Here is a 23,775-nt window from a genome sequence, read left to right as displayed (position 1 = left end):
TCACCTCCTCATTTCTCACTCTATCCAGCCTAGTAACCCCCATCATACTTCTCACACACCTCATCTCAAACACATTCAAACTCCTTCTCTCTCCTTCCCTTATGTTCCACGTTTCTGCCCCATACAGTGCTGTTGGCACAATCACTCCTTCATACAGTCTCCTCTTCGCATCCATTCCCAAATGTCTATTCCTCATTACACTCTTTAAACCACCAAGGCATTTACTCGCTTCTCTCAATCTACATTCTACCTCCACCTTCACTCCACCTTTTCCTGCTACACTTGCACCCAAGTATCTAAAACTATCCACTTCCTCCAGTCGCTCTCCCTTAATGTTCACTTCCAGTCTACTGCCACTTTCACCCCTTGTACATCTCATCACCTTACTTTTACCCACATTTATCTTTAGCTTTCTTCTATCACATACTCTCCCAAACTCTGCCACCAGCTTCCTCAATCCCTCCTCTGACCCTGCCACAAGCGCAGTGTCGTCCGCAAACAACAGCTGGCTCACCTCCCACTTTTCTCCATTTTCTTTAACCATCTCCAATCCCTGACTCACTACCCTAGCATTCACCTCTCGCACCACCCCATCCATGTATAAGTTGAACAGCCAGGGCGACATAACGCATCCTTGACGAAGTCCCACCTTTACTTCAAACCACTCACTCTCTCCATTTCTAATCCTAACACATGCTCTACTACTCTCATAAAAACTCTTGACAGTTCCCAAAAGCTTTCCTCCTATCCCATAAATCTGCATAACCTCCCACAGTGCCTTTCTGTCTACCCTATCATAAGCCTTTTCCAGATCCATAAAAGCCCAAAAAACATCCTTCCCCTTTCCTATAGCTTTCTCACATATCTGTCTTACCACAAAGATCTGATCTACACAACCTCTACCTGTCCTAAATCCACACTGTTCCTCACCAATTACTCCTTCTGTTCCTCTCCTAATCCTCTCAATTAAGATCCTCCCATAAGCCTTCCCTACTACACTCAACAGGCTAATCCCTCTGAAATTACTACATTCACACTTGTCCCCTTTTCCCTTGTAAAGAGGAACTATACAGGCACTTCTCCAGTCCTCCGGTACTCTACCCTCTCTCCAGCAAACATTAAATAACCTCACCAACCAGTCCACCATCACTGAACCTCCCTTTTTCAGACATTCTGCATGGCATCCATCCAGACCAGGTGCCTTACCTGCTTTCATCATCTTTACAACTGCCTTCACCTCATCCTTCCTTATTTCTCCTCCATTCTCCTCACTCATCACTCTCATTTTCTTCGCATTTCCCACTGCAGCTATCTTTCCTTCCCTATCCTCCTTCACATTCAGCAACTCCCTAAAATATTCTGCCCATCTTCCCCTCACTGCCATCTCTTCCATTATCATCTCTCCATCTTTACCTTTTACCTTTTCTTCCCTACTTGATTCGCCTCCTCTTCCTCTCTTAATTTCTTTCCAAAACATCTTTTTATTACTTTCAAAATTTTCTGTCATACTCCTACCCCATTTCACATCTGCTCTCCTCTTTGCCTCCTTTACCTTTTGCTTTACTTCTCTTTTCTTTTCTTTGTACGTCTCATATGACTCCCCTGTCCTCTTTTGCAACCAATCTGTGAATGCTCGCTTCTTCTCTTTTTTCAGAACTATTATTATCCTTTTTGAGTTTCTTAAGTTGGGTGTCCAGTGTCGCAGCATACTCCAATCTTGGTTTTATCAGTGTGACTAATATTCTTTTCACCATTACTTCATCCAAGTAATTAAAAGCCACCTTTATTGATCTTGGTAAATTGTAGGTTTCTCTGCCTATTTTGTTTATATGCTTGTCTGGTGACATATCTTTGTTGATAATCATTCCTAGGTTCTTTTCCGAGCTAACTTTTTTTTACTTCCTTTGTACCAATTTGATATTGTCCTGATATTCTTTTTTTCCCCCAAACTCTATTATACTACATTTCTTGATGTTGAAGTTCACTTCACACTTTTGGCTCCATTTCCAGACTTTATCCAGGTCTCTCTGTAGTGATTCAGTCTTTTTCTGTACTTTCTTTAGTAGTTTTGTGTCATCTGCAAAGAAGTTCATATAACAATCTACACCTTCATCTGTCATTTATACATACATACATACATATACCAAGGCTTTTTCCCCCTTACAAGGGAGGTAGCCAAAAAGGGAAAGGCATAAAAACACTCCCACCCATTTCATCCCTAAATACCCTCCACACCCCTCCCACCCTTCCTCTCATCTGAGCACCTCCTGGATGACGGGTCATCCCTGCACCCTGCCCACCGCCCTGGGTCAGAAGCAGTGTCGCAAGACACAGTACATCCACAGCAAGGCCGCTTCATTTAATCGGCGACCCCCCCTCTCCGTCCCCCTTTGCATATAAGGCGAGGACGGGGAGAAATCCCTTCGGGCTGCGTCAAAAATATACTCACACATACTACCCCACCCCCACCCCCCCGCCCATTCCTCCTCATGCAGTCACAACATCATCCATATACAACCATTCTCCACTCACCTCTGTCTTCCGTCCTCTCCCTTCCTTCCTCAACAGACATTCCCCTCTTCCCCAAAGCCCCCTTCACCCCATCCATCCACCTCATCCTAGGACGTCCCCTCATGTTCACTCCCTCCACATCTGCCTTCCATACCTCTTTTACTAGTCTTTCTTCACTCATTCTTTCCATGTGTCCAAACCATCCTAATATTCTTTCATCAACCCTATCTCCCAAATCTGCTGTCCCCCAACCCCTTGTTGCTGTCCTGTACCATTTCTCTGAGTATTCTCTTTCTGTGATGGGGGAATTCCCTGTGGTGAGGGAAAAGAATACTGCCACCAAGTTTCCCACTTGGATCGTAAGAGGCGAGAAGAAAGGGACGGGGAGAGGGACTAGGCATCCTTCTCCCTGTAGCCCCAAGGGGCAAATTCCTAAAACGAAAAGGAAAGGCATAAGGGGTGCTGGAGGGCCTCGGGCCAGCACCCTAAGGTTTGGGTCTTTTAATGTGCGTGGATGTGGTACAGATGAGAGTAAAAGGGAAGAGATAGGTAGTATGTTTGTGAGAAGAAAGATGGATGTGTTGGCTTTGAGTGAAACTAAGTTGAAAGGGAAGGGTGAGTGTAAGTTTGGGAGTGTAAGTGGGAGGTTATCAGGAGTGAAGAGAGGGCGAGGGAGGGAAGGGGTGGCTATTCTAGTAAGTGAGGAGATAGGTAAACGTGTAGTGGAGTGGAAGGAGGTTTCCTCAAGGATAATGTGGATGAAGGTGAAACTGGGAAAGGAGATGTGGGTCTTTGTAAGTGCATATGGGCCGGGCAGTGAGAAGAGCATGGAAGAAAGGGAGGCCTTTTGGATAGATTTAAATGAGTGCATAGAGGGTTTAGGAAGAAATGTCAATGTAATAGTACTGGGAGACCTTAATGCTAGGGTGGGAAATGGTCCAATCGATGGAGTGGTTGGGAAGTGTGGAGTTCCAGGAAAGAATCGTAGTGGAGAGTTGATGGTGGAAATGTGTCTAGAAAGAGAGTTGATGATAGCAAATACAGTGTTTCAGAAGAAAGTCAAGCATAAGTACACATGGGAGAGGGTGGTGGAGGGAAGGGTGGTAGATAGAGCGCTAATGGATTATGTAGTGGTAAATAGGATTATGATAGGAAGAGTTAAGGATGTACATGTGCTAAGGGGAGAGGGTGGGGGAATATCAGATCATTTTTTGGTGGAAGGTAAGCTGAGAGTGGAGGATAGATGGAGAAGGAGGAAAGGGACAAAAGGTAGGGAGGTTCTTAGAGTGAACTCCTTGAATGAAAAGGAAAAGGAGAAGGAGTACGAAAAGAAGCTGAAGGAGGAGTGGGAGGGAGTAAAGGATAGAGCAGAGATGGGTGTGGAGGAATGGGGATGGTTCAAGGAGGGAGTCTTAAAGTGTGCAAGGATGGTGTGTGGAACAAGAAGGACAGGGGGAAATAGAAGAAAGGGTAGTGAATGGTGGGATGAGGAAACAAAGAAGGTTGTAGAAGAGAAGAAGCGAGCTTTCACAGATTGGTTACAAAAGAGGACAGGGGAGTCATATGAGACGTACAAAGAAAAGAAAAGAGAAGTAAAGCAAAAGGTAAAGGAGGCAAAGAGGAGAGCAGATGTGAAATGGGGTAGGAGTATGACAGAAAATTTTGAAAGTAATAAAAAGATGTTTTGGAAAGAAATTAAGAGAGGAAGAGGAGGCGAATCAAGTAGGGAAGAAAAGGTAAAAGGTAAAGATGGAGAGATGATAATGGAAGAGATGGCAGTGAGGGGAAGATGGGCAGAATATTTTAGGGAGTTGCTGAATGTGAAGGAGGATAGGGAAGGAAAGATAGCTGCAGTGGGAAATACGAAGAAAATGAGAGTGATGAGTGAGGAGAATGGAGGAGAAATAAGGAAGGATGAGGTGAAGGCAGTTGTAAAGATGATGAAAGCAGGTAAGGCACCTGGTCTGGATGGATGTCATGCAGAATGTCTGAAAAAGGGAGGTTCAGTGATGGTGGACTGGTTGGTGAGGTTATTTAATGTTTGCTGGAGAGAGGGTAGAGTACCGGAGGACTGGAGTAGTGCCTGTATAGTTCCTCTTTACAAGGGAAAAGGGGACAAGTGTGAATGTAGTAATTTCAGAGGGATTAGCCTGTTGAGTGTAGTAGGGAAGGCTTATGGGAGGATCTTAATTGAGAGGATTAGGAGAGGAACAGGGAGTAATTGGTGAGGAACAGTGTGGATTTAGGACGGGTAGAGGTTGTGTAGATCAGATCTTTGTGGTAAGACAGATATGTGAGAAAGCTATAGGAAAGGGGAAGGATGTTTTTTGGGCTTTTATGGATCTGGAAAAGGCTTATGATAGGGTAGACAGAAAGGCACTGTGGGAGGTTATGCAGATTTATTGGATAGGAGGAAAGCTTTTGGGAGCTGTCAAGAGTTTTTATGAGAGTAGTAGAGCTTGTGTCAGGATTAGAAATGGAGAGAGTGAGTGGTTTGAAGTAAAGGTGGGACTTCGTCAAGGATGCGTTATGTCGCCCTGGCTGTTCAACTTATACATGGATGGAGTGGTGCGAGAGGTGAATGCTAGGGTAGTGAGTCAGGGATTGGAGATGGTTAAAGAAAATGGAGAAAAGTGGGAGGTGAGCCAGCTGTTGTTTGCGGACGACACTGCGCTTGTGGCAGGGTCAGAGGAGGGATTGAGGAAGCTGGTGGCAGAGTTTGGGAGAGTATGTGATAGAAGAAAGCTAAAGATAAATGTGGGTAAAAGTAAGGTGATGAGATGTACAAGGGGTGAAAGTGGCAGTAGACTGGAAGTGAACATTAAGGGAGAGCGACTGGAGGAAGTGGATAGTTTTAGATACTTGGGTGCAAGTGTAGCAGGAAAAGGTGGAGTGAAGGTGGAGGTAGAATGTAGATTGAGAGAAGCGAGTAAATGCCTTGGTGGTTTAAAGAGTGTAATGAGGAATAGACATTTGGGAATGGATGCGAAGAGGAGACTGTATGAAGGAGTGATTGTGCCAACAGCACTGTATGGGGCAGAAACGTGGAACATAAGAGAAGAAGAGAGAAGGAGTTTGAATGTGTTTGAGATGAGGTGTCTGAGAAGTATGGTGGGGGTTACTAGGCTGGATAGAGTGAGAAATGAGGAGGTGAGGAGGAGAACAGGGGTAAAAAAGGATTTGGGAGATAGGTCTGTCATTTATAAATATAGCAAACATTATTGGAACTAATACAGAACCTTGTAGGACTCCATTTATCATTTCTTCCTAAGTCAAGTTTTTATCTCTAAGTACCACCCTCATTTTTCTCCCGAGCAAGAAATCTTCCATCCATTTCAATAACTTTCCTGGTACACCTCCTCTTGTTTCAAGTTTTCTTATTAGCTTTATGTGTGGTACTTTCGGGGTGTAAGAGTCAAATAACCAAAATTATGTTAAGGATAGTTTTAAATAGAATAAGAAATAAAGTGAGAGAACAAGTTTCATGGGAGCAATTTGGTTTCATAGAAGGGAAAGGAACAGCAAATGCAATTTTTATAATAAGAACGATTATGGAGAGGATAGAAAAACAACAAAATGTATATCTTTGCTTTGTTGACTACGAGAAGGCGTTTGATAGGGTAAGACATGAGGATTTGATAAATATTTTGGAAAGAGTGGATATAAATAGCAAAGACATGAGTATCATCAGAAATTTGTATTGGAAACAAAGAGCAGCAGTGAGGGTACAGGGAGGAAGAACAGAATTTCAAGCTATAAAGAGGGGAGTGCGTCAAGGCTGTGTTATGTCTCCAGATTTATTTAATCTATATGGGGAGATGATCCTTAGGGAATTAGAGGGAATGGAAGGGATTAAAATTGGAGGATTTAATATAAATCATATCAGATATGCTGATGACACGGTATTGGTGGCTGACTCAGAAGATAAACTGCAACATCTATTGAATGTAACTGTAAAAGCTAGTGAGGAGAAAGGTTTAAATGTAAATATGGAGAAAACTTAAATACTAGTGGCCAGTAAAACAGATCCACCAAGAGTGCAAGTACAAATAGCAGGGAGAAGAATAGAACAAGTAACCAAATTTTCGTACCTGGGAGGCGTATTGACAGAAGATTGTAGATGTGAAAAGGAAATGAAATCAAGGATTGCGATAGCTAAAAGCACATTTCAGAAGATGAAAGGGGTTTTAACAAACAAGAAAATGTCTACAGATATAAGGAGAAGAACAGTTAAAACATTTATATGGTCAACACTATTATATGGTTCAGAAGCATGGACAATCAGCAAAAAATTGCAGGAAAACTTAGAAGCAGCAGAAATATGGATATGGAGACGAGTATTAAGAGTAGTACCGTGGACAGCAAAGAAAACAAATGGAGAAGTATTGAGAGAAATGGAGACAGATAGGGAATTGATGACAACAATAAGGAAAAGACAGTTGCGATTCTTAGGACATATAATGAGGAAGGAAGGGTTGGAAGAGGTGGTGATGACGGGAATGGTGGAGGGAAGGAGAGCAAGAGGAAAGCAGAGGGAGAAATATATGGACGGGCTGATGAGGGCGACGGGAAAACAACTCAAACCAGCACAGATGTTACAAGTAACTAGGGACCGTGAACGGTGGCGCTCCATGGTTGCCGAAGTCCAAGAGGATATGGCACGACGGTAAGGTAAGGTAAGGTGGTACTTTATCAACTGCCTTTTGTATATCTAAAAAAGCACAATCTGCCAAACCATCCCTTTCTTGCATTATATCTATTAACTTTGAATAAAAACATATCAAGTTTGTGACACATGATCTTCCTTGTCTAAAGCCAAATTGTTTTGGATTCAGTATATTTTCTTCCAGATGTTTAGTCCATCTACTTTTGATAACTTTTTCACATATTTTAGCTCGCTTGGGTTCCGAATAGCGACTGTAATAACAGCGACTGTCAATAGAGCGACTTCACAACTGCGACTCTTTTAAAACAGCAACTATCACAACAGCGACCACATGATAGCGATTGTATTATAAGAGCGATTGTCATAACAGCGACATCATCGCATCAACTGCATGAAACTGCTCAGTAATAAAAAATTGAAACCTAAAGGGAATCGAAAACAACATTTTATTTGGACTAGCTTTAGAAGTCACATGATTTAAAAAGAAAAAGGCTAGTCAAGCCAAACAACAGAGAGTCATATAGTCAGCCGGAGGGACCATGGGGGAAGGTCTTGAGCAAGGGAGGGGTGGGGTGGGTAAGGGGTGGGGGAAGAACACCAACCCACGGAGGGAGGAAGGATTGGATTTGCCCCAACTTGCGTCCTTTTTGTCCTGCTGTTTTGTCAGATCCTAGATGGTCCTGCTAGAATGTCCCATTACTTGAATATTACTCAGCTCAAATGTCTGGGTGAGGAGGGAGGTGACGTTGCTGGTTGGTAGGATTAGTCTTCTTGTTGGTTCCTTTTGTTGTTGCCGACCTTCCATTATTCTAATTAAGTAATATTCAAGTAGTGGGTCATTCTGTGAGCACCAATGTCAGTGTTCTTGATAAAGCTCTAACGAGCGAAACATTGTACTACCAATATAGGCTTCGACCTCACATGGTGTTGTTCTTCACATTCTTGTCGGCTTTTGCCATTTGTATTCAAGTCTTACAACCCAAACATTACTATGACCAATGATCGAGCGACCGACCAGTAAATTCACTTCAGTGAACTTATCTCACAAAGTGAACATAAACATGTAAACACGAACAAATAAACATGAGCGATAGAAATATAAGTCTGCGACATTTTAAGCATATTTCATTCTGAACCTATCTCACAAAATAAACACAACTGAACACATAAATACATACATACATATACCAAGGCTTTTTCCCCCTTCCAAGGGAGGTAGCCAAAAAGGGAAAGGCATAAAAACACTCCCACCCATTTCATCCCTAAATACACTCCACACCCCTCCCACCCTCCCTCTCATCTCACGTAAATACAAACACGAAAACACAAGCAATTGAAATATAAGTCTACGACCATTCTGATCGGTTGATAGTTAAGTCGCTATTGTTACAGTCGCTGTTACAATGCAGTCGCCATTATGACAGTCGCTGTTTTGAAAGTTGCTCACCTGATTACGTTGCCCTTATGAAGCCGCTATTATGACTGTCGCTGTTTTGACAGTCGCTATCCGGCCCGGATCCCGTTTTAGCTATTGTGCTTGTAAGGGAAACTGGTCTATAGTTAGTTGGGTCTTCTTATCTCCCCCTTTATATATTGGTACTATATTTGCATTTTTCCAATCTTGTGGTACTTTTCCTTCTTTGAGTGAGCAATCTATTATCTTACTTATTTTGTCAATTAGTGTATCTATACATTCTTTTAGTATCCAATTTGCAATTCTGTCCAGGTCGTGTGATTTTCTGACATCAAGGTTTATTATTTGGTCCCTTATTTCTTTCTGTGACAATTATTTCTTTCATTGGGGGGGATCTTTCTCCCTTTCCTTCATCCCATTTATGTGTATTTTCATTTGTGAATACAGATCTAAAATGTTTGTTCATAATTTCAGTCATTTCTACATCTATATATTCTGCATTCCCTTGATACAGTTTTACTATTTCCTGTTTATTTTCTAATTTACCATTTACATATCTATAGAATAATTTTGGTTAATCCTTACATTTATCTATTACATTTATCTCAAAATCTGTTTTGTTGTACATTAGACATCCTTTTCTGTGTTTCTCATTTCTTCCTCAAGAAATTCCCTCTTTTAGTTCAAACTCGATTAGTACGTAGTCACTCTTTCCAACTGGTGTCTTGTGTTCCATTTTATCCACAATTTCAGGCTCTGATGTAAATATTAAGTCTAGTCTCGACAGTTCTTCATTGTATCTATATCTGGTATTTTCATTTACCCATTGAGTCAGTGTATTCAATGGTCATGTCCAGTAGTAATTCCCCAAAGGTTCTCTCCACCTTTCACTTTTGTCTCCTCCCAACATATATCTTTAGAGTTAAAGTCACCCATAATTACTAAGTTTCCTCCTTTCAGTATTTCATTTAATGAATGCTTTGTGTCTTCCAATATTTTGGAATGGTCACTCTCTGTCCAAGAATATGTTTTTTGGAGCACATATATTACTACAAATTTTCTACTTTTCATGTCACTGTTTTCAACATTTATCATAATTGAGGCATTCGGAGGTAAAGGGGCGACATCGCCAATACCTGATTTTGAGTAAAACATGTTCAAAGTTGAACTATCGATACAGGACATTTTTCTTGACTTATTACATCCATGTTTATATGTATTTTACTCGTCTTGCCTAGCCATATACGAAAAAACGAATAAACAATAATGTTGTGTTGGAAAAGAAAATCATAACACACCAAAATTTGCATACCCCAGTATGCAAAACAGTTATGAAAATAGGAAAACCCAATTTTTTTTTACATTTTTAAAAACTTCTTTGTTCACCATAAATATACTATGAACCTGTGAGGAGGAGAACAGGAGTGAAAAAGGAGCTGGGAGATAGGGTTGATGAAAGAATATTAGGATGGTTTGGACACATGGAAAGAATGAGTGAAGAAAGACTAGTAAAAGAGGTATGGAAGGCAGATGTGGAGGGAGTGAACATGAGGGGACGTCCTAGGATGAGGTGGATGGATGGGGTGAAGGGGGCTTTGGGGAAGAGGGGAATGTCTGTTGAGGAAGGAAGGGAGAGGACGGAAGACAGAGGTGAGTGGAGAATGGTTGTATATGGATGATGTTGTGATTGCATGAGGAGGAATGGGTGGGGGGTGAGGTAGTATGTGTGAGCAAATTTTGACGCAGCCTGAAGGGATTTCTCCCCGTCCTCTCCTTATATGCAAAGGAGGACGGAGAGGGGGGGTTGCCGATTAAATGAAGCGGCCTTGCTGTGGATGTGCTGTGTCTTGCGACACTGCTTCTGACTCAGGGCGGTGGGCAGGGTGCAGGGATGACCCGTCATCCAGGAGGTGCTCAGATGAGAGGGAGGGTGGGAGGGGTGTGGAATGTAATTAGGGATGAAATGGGTGGGAGTGTTTTTATGCCTTTCCCTTTTTGGCTACCTCCCTTGAAAGGGGGAAAAAGCCTTGGTATATGTATGTACAAACAATGTTTTTGTGAATTTTTATAGATTGGCAATTTTAACACACCACACATTTACAGTATTTTCCCCTCAGTTCCCAATGTAAATGGTTCATATATTATTGTCAGATAATTACTACAAACACTTACATCCTCATTTGTGCAGAGTAAATGCCAGTGGAAGCATGTTTTTTTTTTTTTTTTTTTTTTTTAATCATTATCGATGATGTCGTCATCCGGGTTGTCCTTTTGCTCCCCGGTGGTGGCAACGTCATCTTCCAACAAGGACTCTTGTCCCCGACGAAGGTCATCGTAGAAGCCCTTAAATGATGGGTGAACATAGTGACTTAGATCCATCACATCTTTAAACTTCTCTTTAGTCAGCTTGATTGGCTTCTTATACAGTTGCTGAAGAGGTACACCAGGTAGGAAAAACTTTTGAGCATCATACTCACACTGCTTCCCCTTTTGCAGCTTCAAAAAGGTGGGCTCACAAGTCCCATAACCATTTTTAATTTTGAAGCCTGCCTAGTTGTCAGAGTTGACAACAAACATCTTGGCATCTTTGAAGCCAGACCCTTGCACCCTGGCTTTAGTTACATGCACCTGTTGTGCACCAAAGTAAAAAAAGTTTTCTTGTGTCATCTTGACAATCGTGAACGGGTTTTAAGGGTCGATATTGCTTGGCCAGTATATGGAAATCATATTTTCTAGGGCTAACTCCAAATTGTTGATTTGGCGATGTTGACCCTTTACCACCAGACACCTCAATTGATTCCACATTGTTTTTTCCTTCTGTTATCTTGGTCACATTTAAGCCTTTCTTAGTCATGGATGAGGTGAAATGCCTGATAAGTAAGGTAGGGTTTACCAGACTGGATAGAGCAAGAAACAAGGTGAGGAAGAGAGCTGGGGTGGAAAAGGAGTTGAAAAATGGGGTTGATGAAAGAGTATTGGGATGGTTTGGACATATAGAAAGAATAAGTGAAGAAAGATTAGTAAAAGAAGTGTGGAAGGCAGAGGTGCATGGAGTGAACAAGAGAGAGCAACCAAGGATGAGATGGATGGTTGGGGTAAAGGGGGTGCTGAAAAAGAGGGGGATGTCTATTGAAGAAGGGAGAAGACAGAAGATAGGGGTGAGTGGAGAATGGCTGTGTATGGATGATGCTGTGATGCATGGAAAAGAATGGGTGGGGGATGGGGGAAGGGAGGGGTTAGGGAGTGGGTATGTGTAGATGATATTTTGACGAAGCCCAAAGGGATTCTCCTTCTTCTCTTTTTCTATATAAGGGGACAAAGTGGGGAGGGTCACCAATTAAATGAAGCAGCCTTGCTGTGGATGTACTATGTCTTACTGCATTGCTTATGACCCACAGCAATGGGCAAGATGTAAGGATGATCGGTCATCCAGGAGAAGCCAAGAAAAGAGAGAAGGAGGGAGTGGTGGTGAAAGGGAGTGGAGTGGGTGGGGATGAAATGGGAGGGAGTGGAATTATGCCTTTTGACTTTGACTACCTCCCTTGTAAGGGGAAGAAAGCCTTTGGTATATGTATCTTCCATACAATGAACTACTAAGATTATTTTTCCATTGTTAAAATATCAGAAAAAGAATTGATACTGAATGAATAAAAATGACATTTTAATTACAATACCTTTGCTTGTTCCATGTCCACCCAGAGAGTCTTTCCCTTCACGTCATCAAACCTACATTCTTGCTTAATATATTGAACAATAGCTCTTTCTTCTTGTAGGGTGTAGCTTTGTCTACATCTGTGGAGTAGTCAACACTAAATAAATAGAATGCCTGCACTTTCAGCATTACTCAAACTCACCCATTTAGTTTTTAAAAAAGCCAACAATAGATGCCATGCTTTTAAACAAATTCGACCTCCTCAATACATTTTTTTTCCCCAACTGCAGTTTGACAGGTAACAGGGATGACTGTTCACCCATGAGGTGTTAAGAAGAGAGAGGCAGTCAATAAGTTTTGAATGATATAAGATGGGTGTTGAGTGAATGTATGCCTTGTCTTTGCCACTCCTTTAAAAAGGGGGTAAAGGCCCTTTAGTATATGTATCATGTGTGATTACCCATTACTGCAAAGTAAAATGGTTTGGCGTAAAAGAAAACTATTGCCACCCCTTCCTATTTAAGTCATGTGAAAATTGTACCTCACCTGTCAATTCCTCTATGGTGCACCCCCTCTCATGGATTAGGTAATTGCCTTTGGCTATGCCAGTGGTTCCTAAACTTTTTCAATCTTCAAACCCCATTAAAAATGTAGTTCAGTACCATGACCCTATCCATTCAAAATTAGTGATGCTGGACTCAGATGAAGGGTGGCTGAGTCAAACCATAAACACTGACATTATACATAAAAATAAAAACATCCCTTCAGACTACATCATCCATTCATCCATTCATAATATTCCTTTACTATCTTTGCATTCTCTCTTCCTTGCTTGAAAAGATATTCCACATGCATCTAAGACTCCCTTCACCTTATCCATCTCATTCTCAATTTTCCTCTCCAGCTAGCTCACCCCATCCACTTCTGCTTACCATACTCTCTCCAATCATCTTTCCTTGTTCTTCCTTGTCATATGTCCAATCAATCAATCAATCATTGTATCTTGCTTCACTAAGTAGAGAACCCACAGCCCCAAAGTGGTTGGCAACAGTCCTTGGAACGTCCAACAGATCTTGCTGGAAGGAAACCCTGAACTGTTGTCCGTGCTGTATCAGTGTGGAATTATTTCTGTGTCACCAACTGAAAGTTATAAGGAAAGGAGAACAGTTGCCAGTTGTCAGTTTTCATGTGTGAAATAGTGTAAGAAATACAGTTGAAGTTGATATTGAGTGAGATCTTGGACCCAGTCCTAAGACAGAGTATTAGGGTTACACATCTTGATTGGAGGTGGGGAGTTAATAGGTTTTGAAAATAGGCAGCTTTACTGTCCATCTTGTGGAACCACCACATGCAGGTACTTGTCATTGGTCCCTTCATATGCCCAAACCACTTTAAATAAACTATATATATATCCCTTACATGGAGGGTAATAACTAACCAGGTTTTAATGAAAATGTCACAAACAAAATCTTAAAAAAAAAAAAAAAAAGTCAATTAGAGATGCTGATTTTTATGAGATGCCTATTTTCATTAAACTTTTCAATCCCAATACATTTACTTGTCTTCCCTCATTCTACAGTTCCCCTCCATCCCCATTCCTCCATTTCCTGCTATATGTAATCCCAAATACTTAAAAATGTTCACTTCCTCCAGCTTCTCTCCTTTAAGATATATTTCCACTTCACTGCCATCCTCTCCCTTTATACATCTCATCACCTTTCACCAACATTTACCTTCAACTTTCTCTTATCGCATACCTTTCCAAACTTCACCACTAACTGCCTTAATCCCTCCTCTGACACTGCCACAAGCACAGTGTTGTCAGCAAACAACAACTGGCTCACCTCCCACTTCTCTCCACTATCTTTAACCATCTCCAATCCCCTGCCCATTACCCTTGTATTTACCTCCTGTACCACCCCATACATGTACACATTGAACAGCCATGGTGACATGACACAGATATGATGCAGCCCCACCTTTACCTCAAACTAGGGGTGTGCCAATTCCATTTCTTTTTTTTTTTTGCCTATGCTGATGCCAATGCCGATTCCTATTTACCATTAGTTGCAGATGACAATACCAATGCAGAGTCCTAATCACTCTTAGCTCCCAATACCAATGCCAATTCCACTTTATATAATTTAGCATTTTTTAAGCCTCTAAAGTCTACCTACAAAAATTTTATTTTTGAATAACAGAGGTTTTTTAGGCCAAAAAGCATAAAGATGTATTATGTATTTACGTGTCAAAATACATAAAACACATTTTTATAAATGATTTGTTTGGCTATAAATTGCTGTGGAGAAAATGTTGGTTTTGATCTTTGGTGGATCACAACATTCTTTTGGTAAGAAGGAGAGATTTGGTAGCATAGTCATTCCTTGAGGCGTGGAAGCAAAGTTCAGTAGGACAGTGAGAGGGTTAGTAAAAGCAGAGATAGTTCCTTTGCTTTATTGATGCAATTTGTCCAGACTGTGTCCAGTTTTCAAGTCCTTCTACAGGCTTGATGACTGGGTCTTATCAGGGGGAACTCAGATCAGTTGCCAACAAGAAATTATGTACAATAGTTTAAATTACATGGAGCCAATTTGACCTGACAAGAGTTGAGCTAAGACTCAAATATTTGTTATTAAGTTACATAATTTTAATCCTAAGTTTTATATATATACAATCTATGTCCAAGTATTAAAGGTAAAAGGTGCAGATGGAGAGATGATAAGGGGAAGATGGGCAGACTATTTTAGGGAGTTGCTAAATGTGAAGGAGGATAGGGAGGGAAAGATAGTTGCAGTGGGAAATGCTAAGAAAATGACCGTGATGAGTGAGGAAAATGGAGGAGAAATAAAGAAGGATGAAATGAAGGCAATTGTTAAGATGATGAAAGCAGGAAAGGCACCTGGTCTGGATGGATGCCATGCAGAATGTCCAAAAAAAGGATGTACAGTGATGGTGGACTGGCTGGTGAGGTTATCTAATGTCTGCTGGAGAGAGGGTAGAGTGCCAGAGGACTGGAGGAGTGCCTGTATAGTTCCACTTTACAAGGGAAATGGGGACAAGTGTGAATGTAGTAGTTTCAGAGGGATTAGCCTGTTAAGAGTAGTTGGGAAGGCTTATGGGAGGATCTTGATTGAGAGGATTAGGAGAGGAACAGAGGGAGTAATTGGTGAGGAACAGTGTGGATTTAGGATGGGTAGAGGTTGTGTAGATCAGATTTTTGTGGTAGGACAGATATGTGAGAAAGCTATAGGAAAGGGGAAGGATGTTTTTTGGGCTTTTATGGATCTGGATAAGGCTTATGACAGGGTAGACTGGAGGGCACTGTGGGAGGTTTTGCGGATATACGGGATAGGAGGAAAGCTTCTAGGAGCTGTCAAGAGTTTTTATGAGAGTAGTAGAGCATGTGTCAGGATTAGAAACGGAGAGAGTGAGTGGTTCAAGGTAAAGGTGGGACTTCGTCAGGGATGCATTATGTCGCCCTGGCTGTTCAACTAGTACATGGATGGGGTAGTGCGAGAGGTAAATGCAAGGGTGGTGGGTCAGGGATTAGAGATGGTTAAAGAAAATGGAGAAAAGTGGGAGGTGAGCCAGCTGTTGTTTGCAGACGACACTGCATTTGTGGCAGGATTGGAGGAGGGATTGAGGAAGTTGGTGACAGAGTTTGGGAGAGTGTGTGATAGAAGAAAGCTGAAGGTAAAAGTAAGGTGATGAGATGTACAAGGGGTGAAAATGGCAGTATACTGGAAGTAAGCATTAAGGGAGAGCGACTGGAGGAAGTGGATAGTTTTAGATACTTGGGTGCAAATGTGGCAGGAAAAGGTGGAGTGGAGGTGGAGATAGAATGTAGATTGAAAGAAGCAAGTACAGGTAAACGTCGACTTACGATGGCCGCGACTTACGATTGTTCGACTTTACGATGACGACGACGACGACGACGATATGATAATTTAACCCCTTCCATACGGTGCCGCACACGTAGGCGTCATGAGGAGCAAGTGGATTCGCGACGCTGCCATATCGGCGTCTTGATTATATTTATTGTAGTCGCCCCTGTGTTTTTACATTCTCTCAAATGTGCCCTGAATCCCATTCTCTGTGGTTTTCAAAATTCGCGGGTGAAAGAGAGACCGATCGATATAAGCGGTGACTATATTTTATGATGCGAGTATTATTACGTCACGTCGTACGGCTGGCATTGGCTGCTGCCCGCGAGATTTAAGTTCCGTACTGAAAATACATATTATAGTGTTTGAATATGGTAAAAAGGATAAAAATAATTAAATAAACTACTGTACATGTTTAATAGGCTATATTCAGTATCTCTGGTGGTTAATATACAGGTAGGCTAGGTACAGTGACCACGGAACAGAGTGATACACAAATTGGGGATCGACTTACGATGAAATCGTCTTACGATGGCTCTATCGAAACCTAATGCCATCGTAAGTCGACGTTTACCTGTAAATGCCTTGTAGGATTAAAAAGTGTAATGAGAAATAGACATTTGGGAATGGATGCTAAGAGGAGATTGTATGAAGGAGTGATTGTGCCAACAGCACTGTATGGAGCAGAAACATGGAACATAAGAGAGGAAGAGAGAAGGAGTTTGAATGTGTTTGAGATGAGGTGTCTGAGAAGTATTATAAGGGTTACTAGGCTAGATAGAGTGAGAAATGAGGAGGTGAGGAGAACAGGGGTGGAAAGGGAGTTGGGAGATAGGGTTGATGAAAGAGTATTAGGATGGTTTGGACACATGGAAAGAATGAGTGAAGAAAGACTAATAAAAGAGGTATGGAAGGTAGATGTAGAGGGAGTGAACATGAGGGGACATCCTAGGATGAGGTGGATGGATGGGGTGAAGGGGGCATTGGGGAAGCGGGGAATGTCTGTTGAGAAAGGACAGGAGAGGACAGAAGATAGGGGTGAATGGAGAATGGTTGTATATGGATGATGCTGTGATGCATGAGGTGGAATGGGTGGGGGGATGGGGGGTGAGGTAGTATGTGTGAGCACAATTTGATGCAGCCCGAGGGGATTTCTCCCCGTCTTCTCCTTTTATGCATGGGGGGAAGGAGAGGGGAGTCACCGATTTAATGAAGTGGCCTTGCTGTGGATGTGCTGTGTCTTGCGACACTGCTTCTGACCCAGGGCAGTGGACAAGGTGCAGGGATGACCCATCATCCAGGAGGTGCTAAGATAAGAGGGAGGGTGGAGGGGAGTGGAGGGTATTCAGGGATGGAATGGGTGGGAATGATTTTATGCCTTTTCTTTTTGGCTACCTCCCTTGTAAGGGGGAAAAAGCCTTGGTATATGTATGTATGTCCAAGTGGACATAGAACCATAGGAGAAAATAAATGTACAACACTGCAGTCTTGTGGTATCATGCTTCGGCCACTGGAGTCGAAGCAGGCAGAGTGGGCTGGCGGGTCAATCAATCAATCATATCAGCCATCCTGAGTCCACTGCTAAACAAAGGCCTCCTTCAGAGCATTCCATGAAACACATGACCATGCCATTCTCTGCCACATCACTCTACCAGTGTTTTTCTACAATATATATATATATATATATATATATATATATATATATATATATATATATATATATATATATATATATATATTATACACATATATTTATATATATATATTATACACATATATATATATATATATATATATATATATATATATATATATATATATATACACATATATATGTAAATATATATATACACATACATGCATACACATATACATATGTATATATCAAGGGTTGGCAGGTAATACAGAGATAATTGTTCTTTGACCCTGCTTGACCTGAGAGATGAGGTCTTGAGTGGGCTCAGTACACCAAAACTCTTCATGCGTGTGTGCGTCCATCATGTGCACTGGTGCTGGCTAGTAAGAAAGCAAACCAATGATATGCAAATACATGCAACATAAGTGGGAGTAATTCCATCCACCGATTTTTCACACTTATAAGAGGGTAAAATCGACCAAGTCCATGGACGCCTTGACAATTTACTCCCATATTACTCTCACTTGATTTCTGTTGTAGAAAATTTACTTTATATATATATATATATATATATATATATATATATATATATATATATACATATATATATACATATATGCATACAAACATATATACATATATACATACATGCATACATATAACATACATGAGGAGGTGAGGAGGAGAACAGGGGTGAAAAAGGATTTGGGAGATAGGGTTGATGAAAGAATATTAGGATGGTTTGGACACATGGAAAGAATGAGTGAAGAAAGACTAGTAAAAGAGGTATGGAAGGCAGATGTGGAGGGAGTGAACATGAGGGGACGTCCTAGGATGAGGTGGATAGATGGGGTGAAGGGGGCTTTGGGGAAGAGGGGAATGTCTGTTGAGGAAGGAAGGGAGAGGACGGAAGACAGAGGTGAGTGGAGAATGGTTGTATATGGATGATGTTGTGATTGCATGAGGAGGAATGGGCGGGGGGGTGGGGGGTGGGGTAGTATGTGTGAGTAAATTTTGACGCAGCCCGAAGGGATTTCTCCCCGTCCTCTCCCTATATGCAAGGGGGGACAGAGAGGGGGGGGGTCGCCGATTAAATGAAGCGGCCTTGCTGTGGATGTGCTGTGTCTTGCGACACTGCTTCTGACCCAGGACGGTGGGCAGGGTGCAGGGATGACCCGTCATCCAGGAGGTGCTCAGATGAGAGGGAGGGTGGGAGGGGTGTGGAGTGTATTTAGGGATGAAATGGGTGGGAGTGTTTTTATGCCTTTCCCTTTTTGGCTACCTCCCTTGGAAGGGGGAAAAAGCCTTGGTATATGTATGTATGTATAAAAACCACTCCCACCCATTCCATCCCTTTTCCACTCCATTCCCCTCCACCCTCTTCCCTCCCTCTTATCTTGGCACTTCCTGGATGACAGGTCATCGCTGTATCTCATCCACTGCCCTGGGTCAGAAGCAGTGTCACAAGACATAGCACATCCACAGCAAGGCTGCTTCATTAAATAGGTGACCCCCAACTCTCCATCCCCTCATACAGCATCATCTATATACAACCATTTTCCATTCACCCGTCTTCCGTCCTCTCCCATCCTTCCTCAACAGACATTCCCTTCTTCCCTAAAGCCTCTTTTACCCCATCCATCTCATCCTAGGTCGACCCCTCATATTCATTCATTCCACATCTGCCTTCCACACCTTTTTTACTAGTCTTTCTTCACTCATTCTATCCATGTGTCCAAACCATCCCAATACTCTTTAAATCAACCCTATCTTCCAACTCTCTTTCCACCCCTGTTCTCATCCTCACCTCATTCCTCACTCTATCCAGCCTAGTAACCCCTATCATACTTCTCACACACCTCATCTCAAACACATTCAAACTCCTCTCTTCCTCTCTTAAGTTCCATGTTTCTGCCCCATACAGTGCTGTTGGCACAATCACTCCTTCATACAATCTCCTCTTAGCATCCATCCCCATATGTCTATTTCTCATTACACTTTTTAATTCCCCAAGGCATTTACTCACCTCTCTCAATCTACATTCTACCTCTGCCTCCACTCCTCTCTTTCCAGTCACATTTGCACCCAAGTATCTAAAACTATCCACTTCCTCCAGTCGCTCTCCCTTAACCTCTTCCATACGGTGCCGCACACGTAGGCGGCATGAGGAGCAAGTGGATACGCGAGGCTGCCATGTCGGCGTCTTGATTATATTTATTGTAGTTGCCCCTCCATAATGACATACACCTCTAAACTGAATGTAATCACATTTTCTATGGTTATCAAAATTCACGGGTGAAAGAGAGAACGATCGATATAAGCGGTGACTATATTTTATGATGCGAGTATTATTACGACATGTCGTACGGTTGGCATTGGCTGCTGCCCGCGAGATTAAGGCCCGTACTGAAGAGGTTAACACTCACTTCAAGTCTGCTGCCACTTTCTCCCCTTATACATCTCATCACCTTACTTTTATCCACATATATCTTCAACTTCCTTCTTTTGCACACTCCCAAACTCTGTCACTAATTTCCTCAATCCTTCCTCTGATCATGCTACAAGTGCAGTGTCATCCCCAAACAACAGCTGGCTTATCTCCCACTTTTCTCCCTTTTCTTTAATCATCTCCAATCCCTGACCCACCACCCTTGCATTTACATCTCACACCATCCCATCCATGTATAAATTGAACAGCCAGGGTGACATAACACATCCCTGACAAAGTCCCACCTTTACCTCAAACCACTCTCTCCATTTCTAATCCTGACACATGCTCTACTACTCTCATAAATACTCTTGACAGCTCTTAAAATCTTTCCTTCTATCCCATATATCTGCAATACCTCCCTCTATGCCTTCCTGTCTACTCTGTTGTAAGCCTTTTCCAAATACATAAAAGCCCCAAAAAACATCCTTACCTTTTCCTCACATATCTGTCTTACCACAAAAATCTGATCTACACAAACCCTACCTGTCCTAAACCCACACTGTTCCTCACCAATTACTCCCTCTCTTCCTCTCCTAATCCTCTCAATCAAGATCCTCCTATAAGCCTTCCCAACTATTTAAACTGATCCCTCTAAAACTACTACACTAACACTTGTCCCCTTCTCCCTTGTAAAGTAGAACTATACAGGCACACCTCCAGTCCTCCGGCACTCTACCCTCTCTTAAACAAACATTAAACAACCTCACCAGCCAGTCCACCATCATTGAACCTCCTTTTTTAAGACATTCTTCATGGCATCCATCCAGACCAGGTGCCTTACTTGCTCTCATCATCTTTACAACTGCCTTCACTTCATCTCTTATTTCTCCTCCATTTTCTTTACTCATCATGGTCATTTTCTTAGTGCTTCCCACTGCAACTACCTTTCCCTCCCTATCCTCCTTCACATTTAGCAACTCCCTAAAATACTCTGCCCATCTTTCTCTTACTGCCTTATCTTTCATTATCATTTCTCCATCTGCAACTTTTACCTTTTCTTCTCTACTTGATTCGCCTCCTCTTCCTCTCTTAATTTCTTTCCAAAACCTCTTTCTATTACTTTCAATTTTTTTTTGTCATACTCTTACCCCTTTTCACATCTGCTCTCCTCTTTGCCTCCTTTATCTTATGCTTTACTACTCTTCTCTTTTCTTTGTCCCTCTCATGTGATTCCCTTGTTCTATTTTGTAACCAATCTGTGAAAGCTCATTTCTTCTCTTCTACAACTTTCTTTGCTTCTTCATCCCACCACTCACTACCCTTCCTACTATTTCCTCCCAATCTCCTTGTTGCACACACCATCTTTGCACACCTTGTGACTCCCTCCTTGAACCATCACCATTCCTCCTCCACTCCTAGTTCTACTCTATCCTTCACTCCCACCCACTCCTCTCTCAGCTTCTTCTTGTACTCATTCTCCTTTTCTTTCTCATTTAGGCAGCTCACTCTAAGCACCTCCCTACCTTTTGTCCTTTTCCTCTTTCTCCATCTATCATCCACTCTCAACTTACCTTCCACCAAAAAATTATCTGATATTCCCCCACTCTCTCCCCTTAGAACATGTACATCCTTAACTCTTCCTACTAAACTCTTATTTACCACTACATAGTCCATTAACCCCTTCACTCCGGGCCAAAATCTCGCGGGCAGCATTAGCTGCCAGACATGCAATGTTGCGTCATAATACTCATACATACATACATACATATACCAAGGCTTTTTCCCCCTTTCAAGGGAGGTAGCCAAAAAGGGAAAGGCATAAAAACACTCCCACCCATTTCATCCCTAAATACACTCCACACCCCTCCCACCCTCCCTCTCATCTGAGCACCTCCTGGATGACGGGTCATCCCTGCACCTTGCCCACCGCCCTGGGTCAGAAGCAGTGTCGCAAGACACAGCCCATCCATTATAATACTCACATTATAAAAATAAAGTCACTGCTGTATTGCTCGCTCTCTTTCACCTGTGAATTTTGATAACCATAGAAAATTTGATGACGCCAGTTTATGGAGTACGGGGGTCACGTAGGTACAACTACAATATACATGATCAAGACGCCAACATCGGCATCCTCGCATACCCACTTGCTCCTCATGACGCCTACATAGGTGTCATCGTATCGAAGGGGTTAATGCTCTATCTACCACCCTTCCATCCACCACCCTCTCCCATGTGTATTTATACTTGAATTTCTTACTAAACACTGTATTTGCTATCATCAACTCTCTTTCGAGACACATCTCCACCAAAAACTTTCCACTACAATTCTTTCCTGGAACTCCACACTTCCCAACCACTCCGTCTATTGGTTCATTTCCTACCCTAGAATTAAGGTCTCCCAATACCACTACATTGACTTTCCTCCCTTATCCTTCAATACTCTCATTTAAATCTATCCAAAAAGCCTCACTTTCTTTTACATTCTTCTCATTACCAGGCCCATATGCACTTACAAAAACCATTATCTCCCTTCCCAGTTTCACCTACATTAACCTTGAAGAAACCTCCTTCCACTCCACTACACATTTACCTATCTCTTCACTTAATAGTTTAGTCATCCCTTCTCTCCCTCATCCTCTCTTCACTCCTGAGAACCTCCCAACTACATTCCCAAACTGACACTTGCCCCTCCCTCTCAACTTAGTTTCACTCAAAGTCAACACATCCATCTTTCTTCTCAAACATATTGCCTATCTCTTCCCTTTTACTCTTATCTGTACCACATCCACACACATTACAAGACCCAAACCTTAGGGTACTGGTTGGAAAACTCCTAGACCCTCTTATGCATACATACATATACCAAGGCTTTTTCCCCCTTACAAGGTAGGTAGCCAAAAAGGAAAAGGCATAAAATAATTCCCACCCATTCCATCCATGAATACACTCCACACCCCTCCACCCTCACTCTTATCTTAGCACCTCCTGGATGATGGGTCATCCCTGCACCTTGTCCAATACCCTGGGTCAGAAGCAGTGTCACAAGACATAGCACATCAACAGCAAGGCCGCTTCATTAAAACGGCGACCACCCCTCTCCGTCCCCCCATGCAGAAAAGGAGAAGACGGGGAGAAATCCCTTCGGGCTGCATCAAATTTTGCTCACACATACTACCTCACCTCCCATCCCCCCACCCATTCCACCTCATGCATCACAACATCATCCATATACAACCATTCTCCATTCACCCCTATCTTCTGTCCTCTCCCGTCCTTCCTCAACAGACATTCCCCTCTTCCCCAAAGCCCCCTTCACCTCATCCATCCACCTCATCCTAGGACGTCCTCTCATGTTCACTCCCTCCACATCTGCCTTCCATACCTCTTTTACTAGTCTTTCTTCACTCATTCTTTCCATGTGTCCAAACCATCCTAATACTCTTTCATCAACCCTATCTCCCAACTCTCTTTCCATCCCCGTTCTTCTCCTCACCTCCTCATTTCTCACTCTATCTAGCCTAGTAACCCCCATCATACTTCTCACACACCTCATCTCAAACACATTCAAACTCCTTCTC

General features: G+C 42.3%; 1 protein-coding gene across 6 annotated transcripts in view; it reads right to left on the bottom strand.

Moving 5' to 3' along the window:
• The window catches only part of LOC143029709 (uncharacterized), a 113,591-nt gene that overhangs the window by 59,070 nt on the left and 30,746 nt on the right, over positions 1 to 23,775 (bottom strand). For all 6 annotated transcript variants that reach the window (XM_076192562.1, XM_076192559.1, XM_076192564.1 and 3 more), the window contains exon 6: positions 12,266 to 12,383. In XM_076192562.1, the coding sequence (XP_076048677.1) occupies positions 12,266 to 12,383 (118 nt within the window). The remainder of the gene's footprint in view (positions 1 to 12,265; positions 12,384 to 23,775) is intronic.

The sequence above is a fragment of the Oratosquilla oratoria genome, chromosome 11 (genome assembly GCF_046742065.1).
Source record: "Oratosquilla oratoria isolate Oo_2021 chromosome 11, ASM4674206v1, whole genome shotgun sequence".
Classification (NCBI taxonomy): Eukaryota; Metazoa; Arthropoda; class Malacostraca; order Stomatopoda; family Squillidae; genus Oratosquilla; species Oratosquilla oratoria.
Note: the sequence above shows the minus strand (reverse complement) of the source record. Positions and strands in the feature narration are given on the sequence as shown.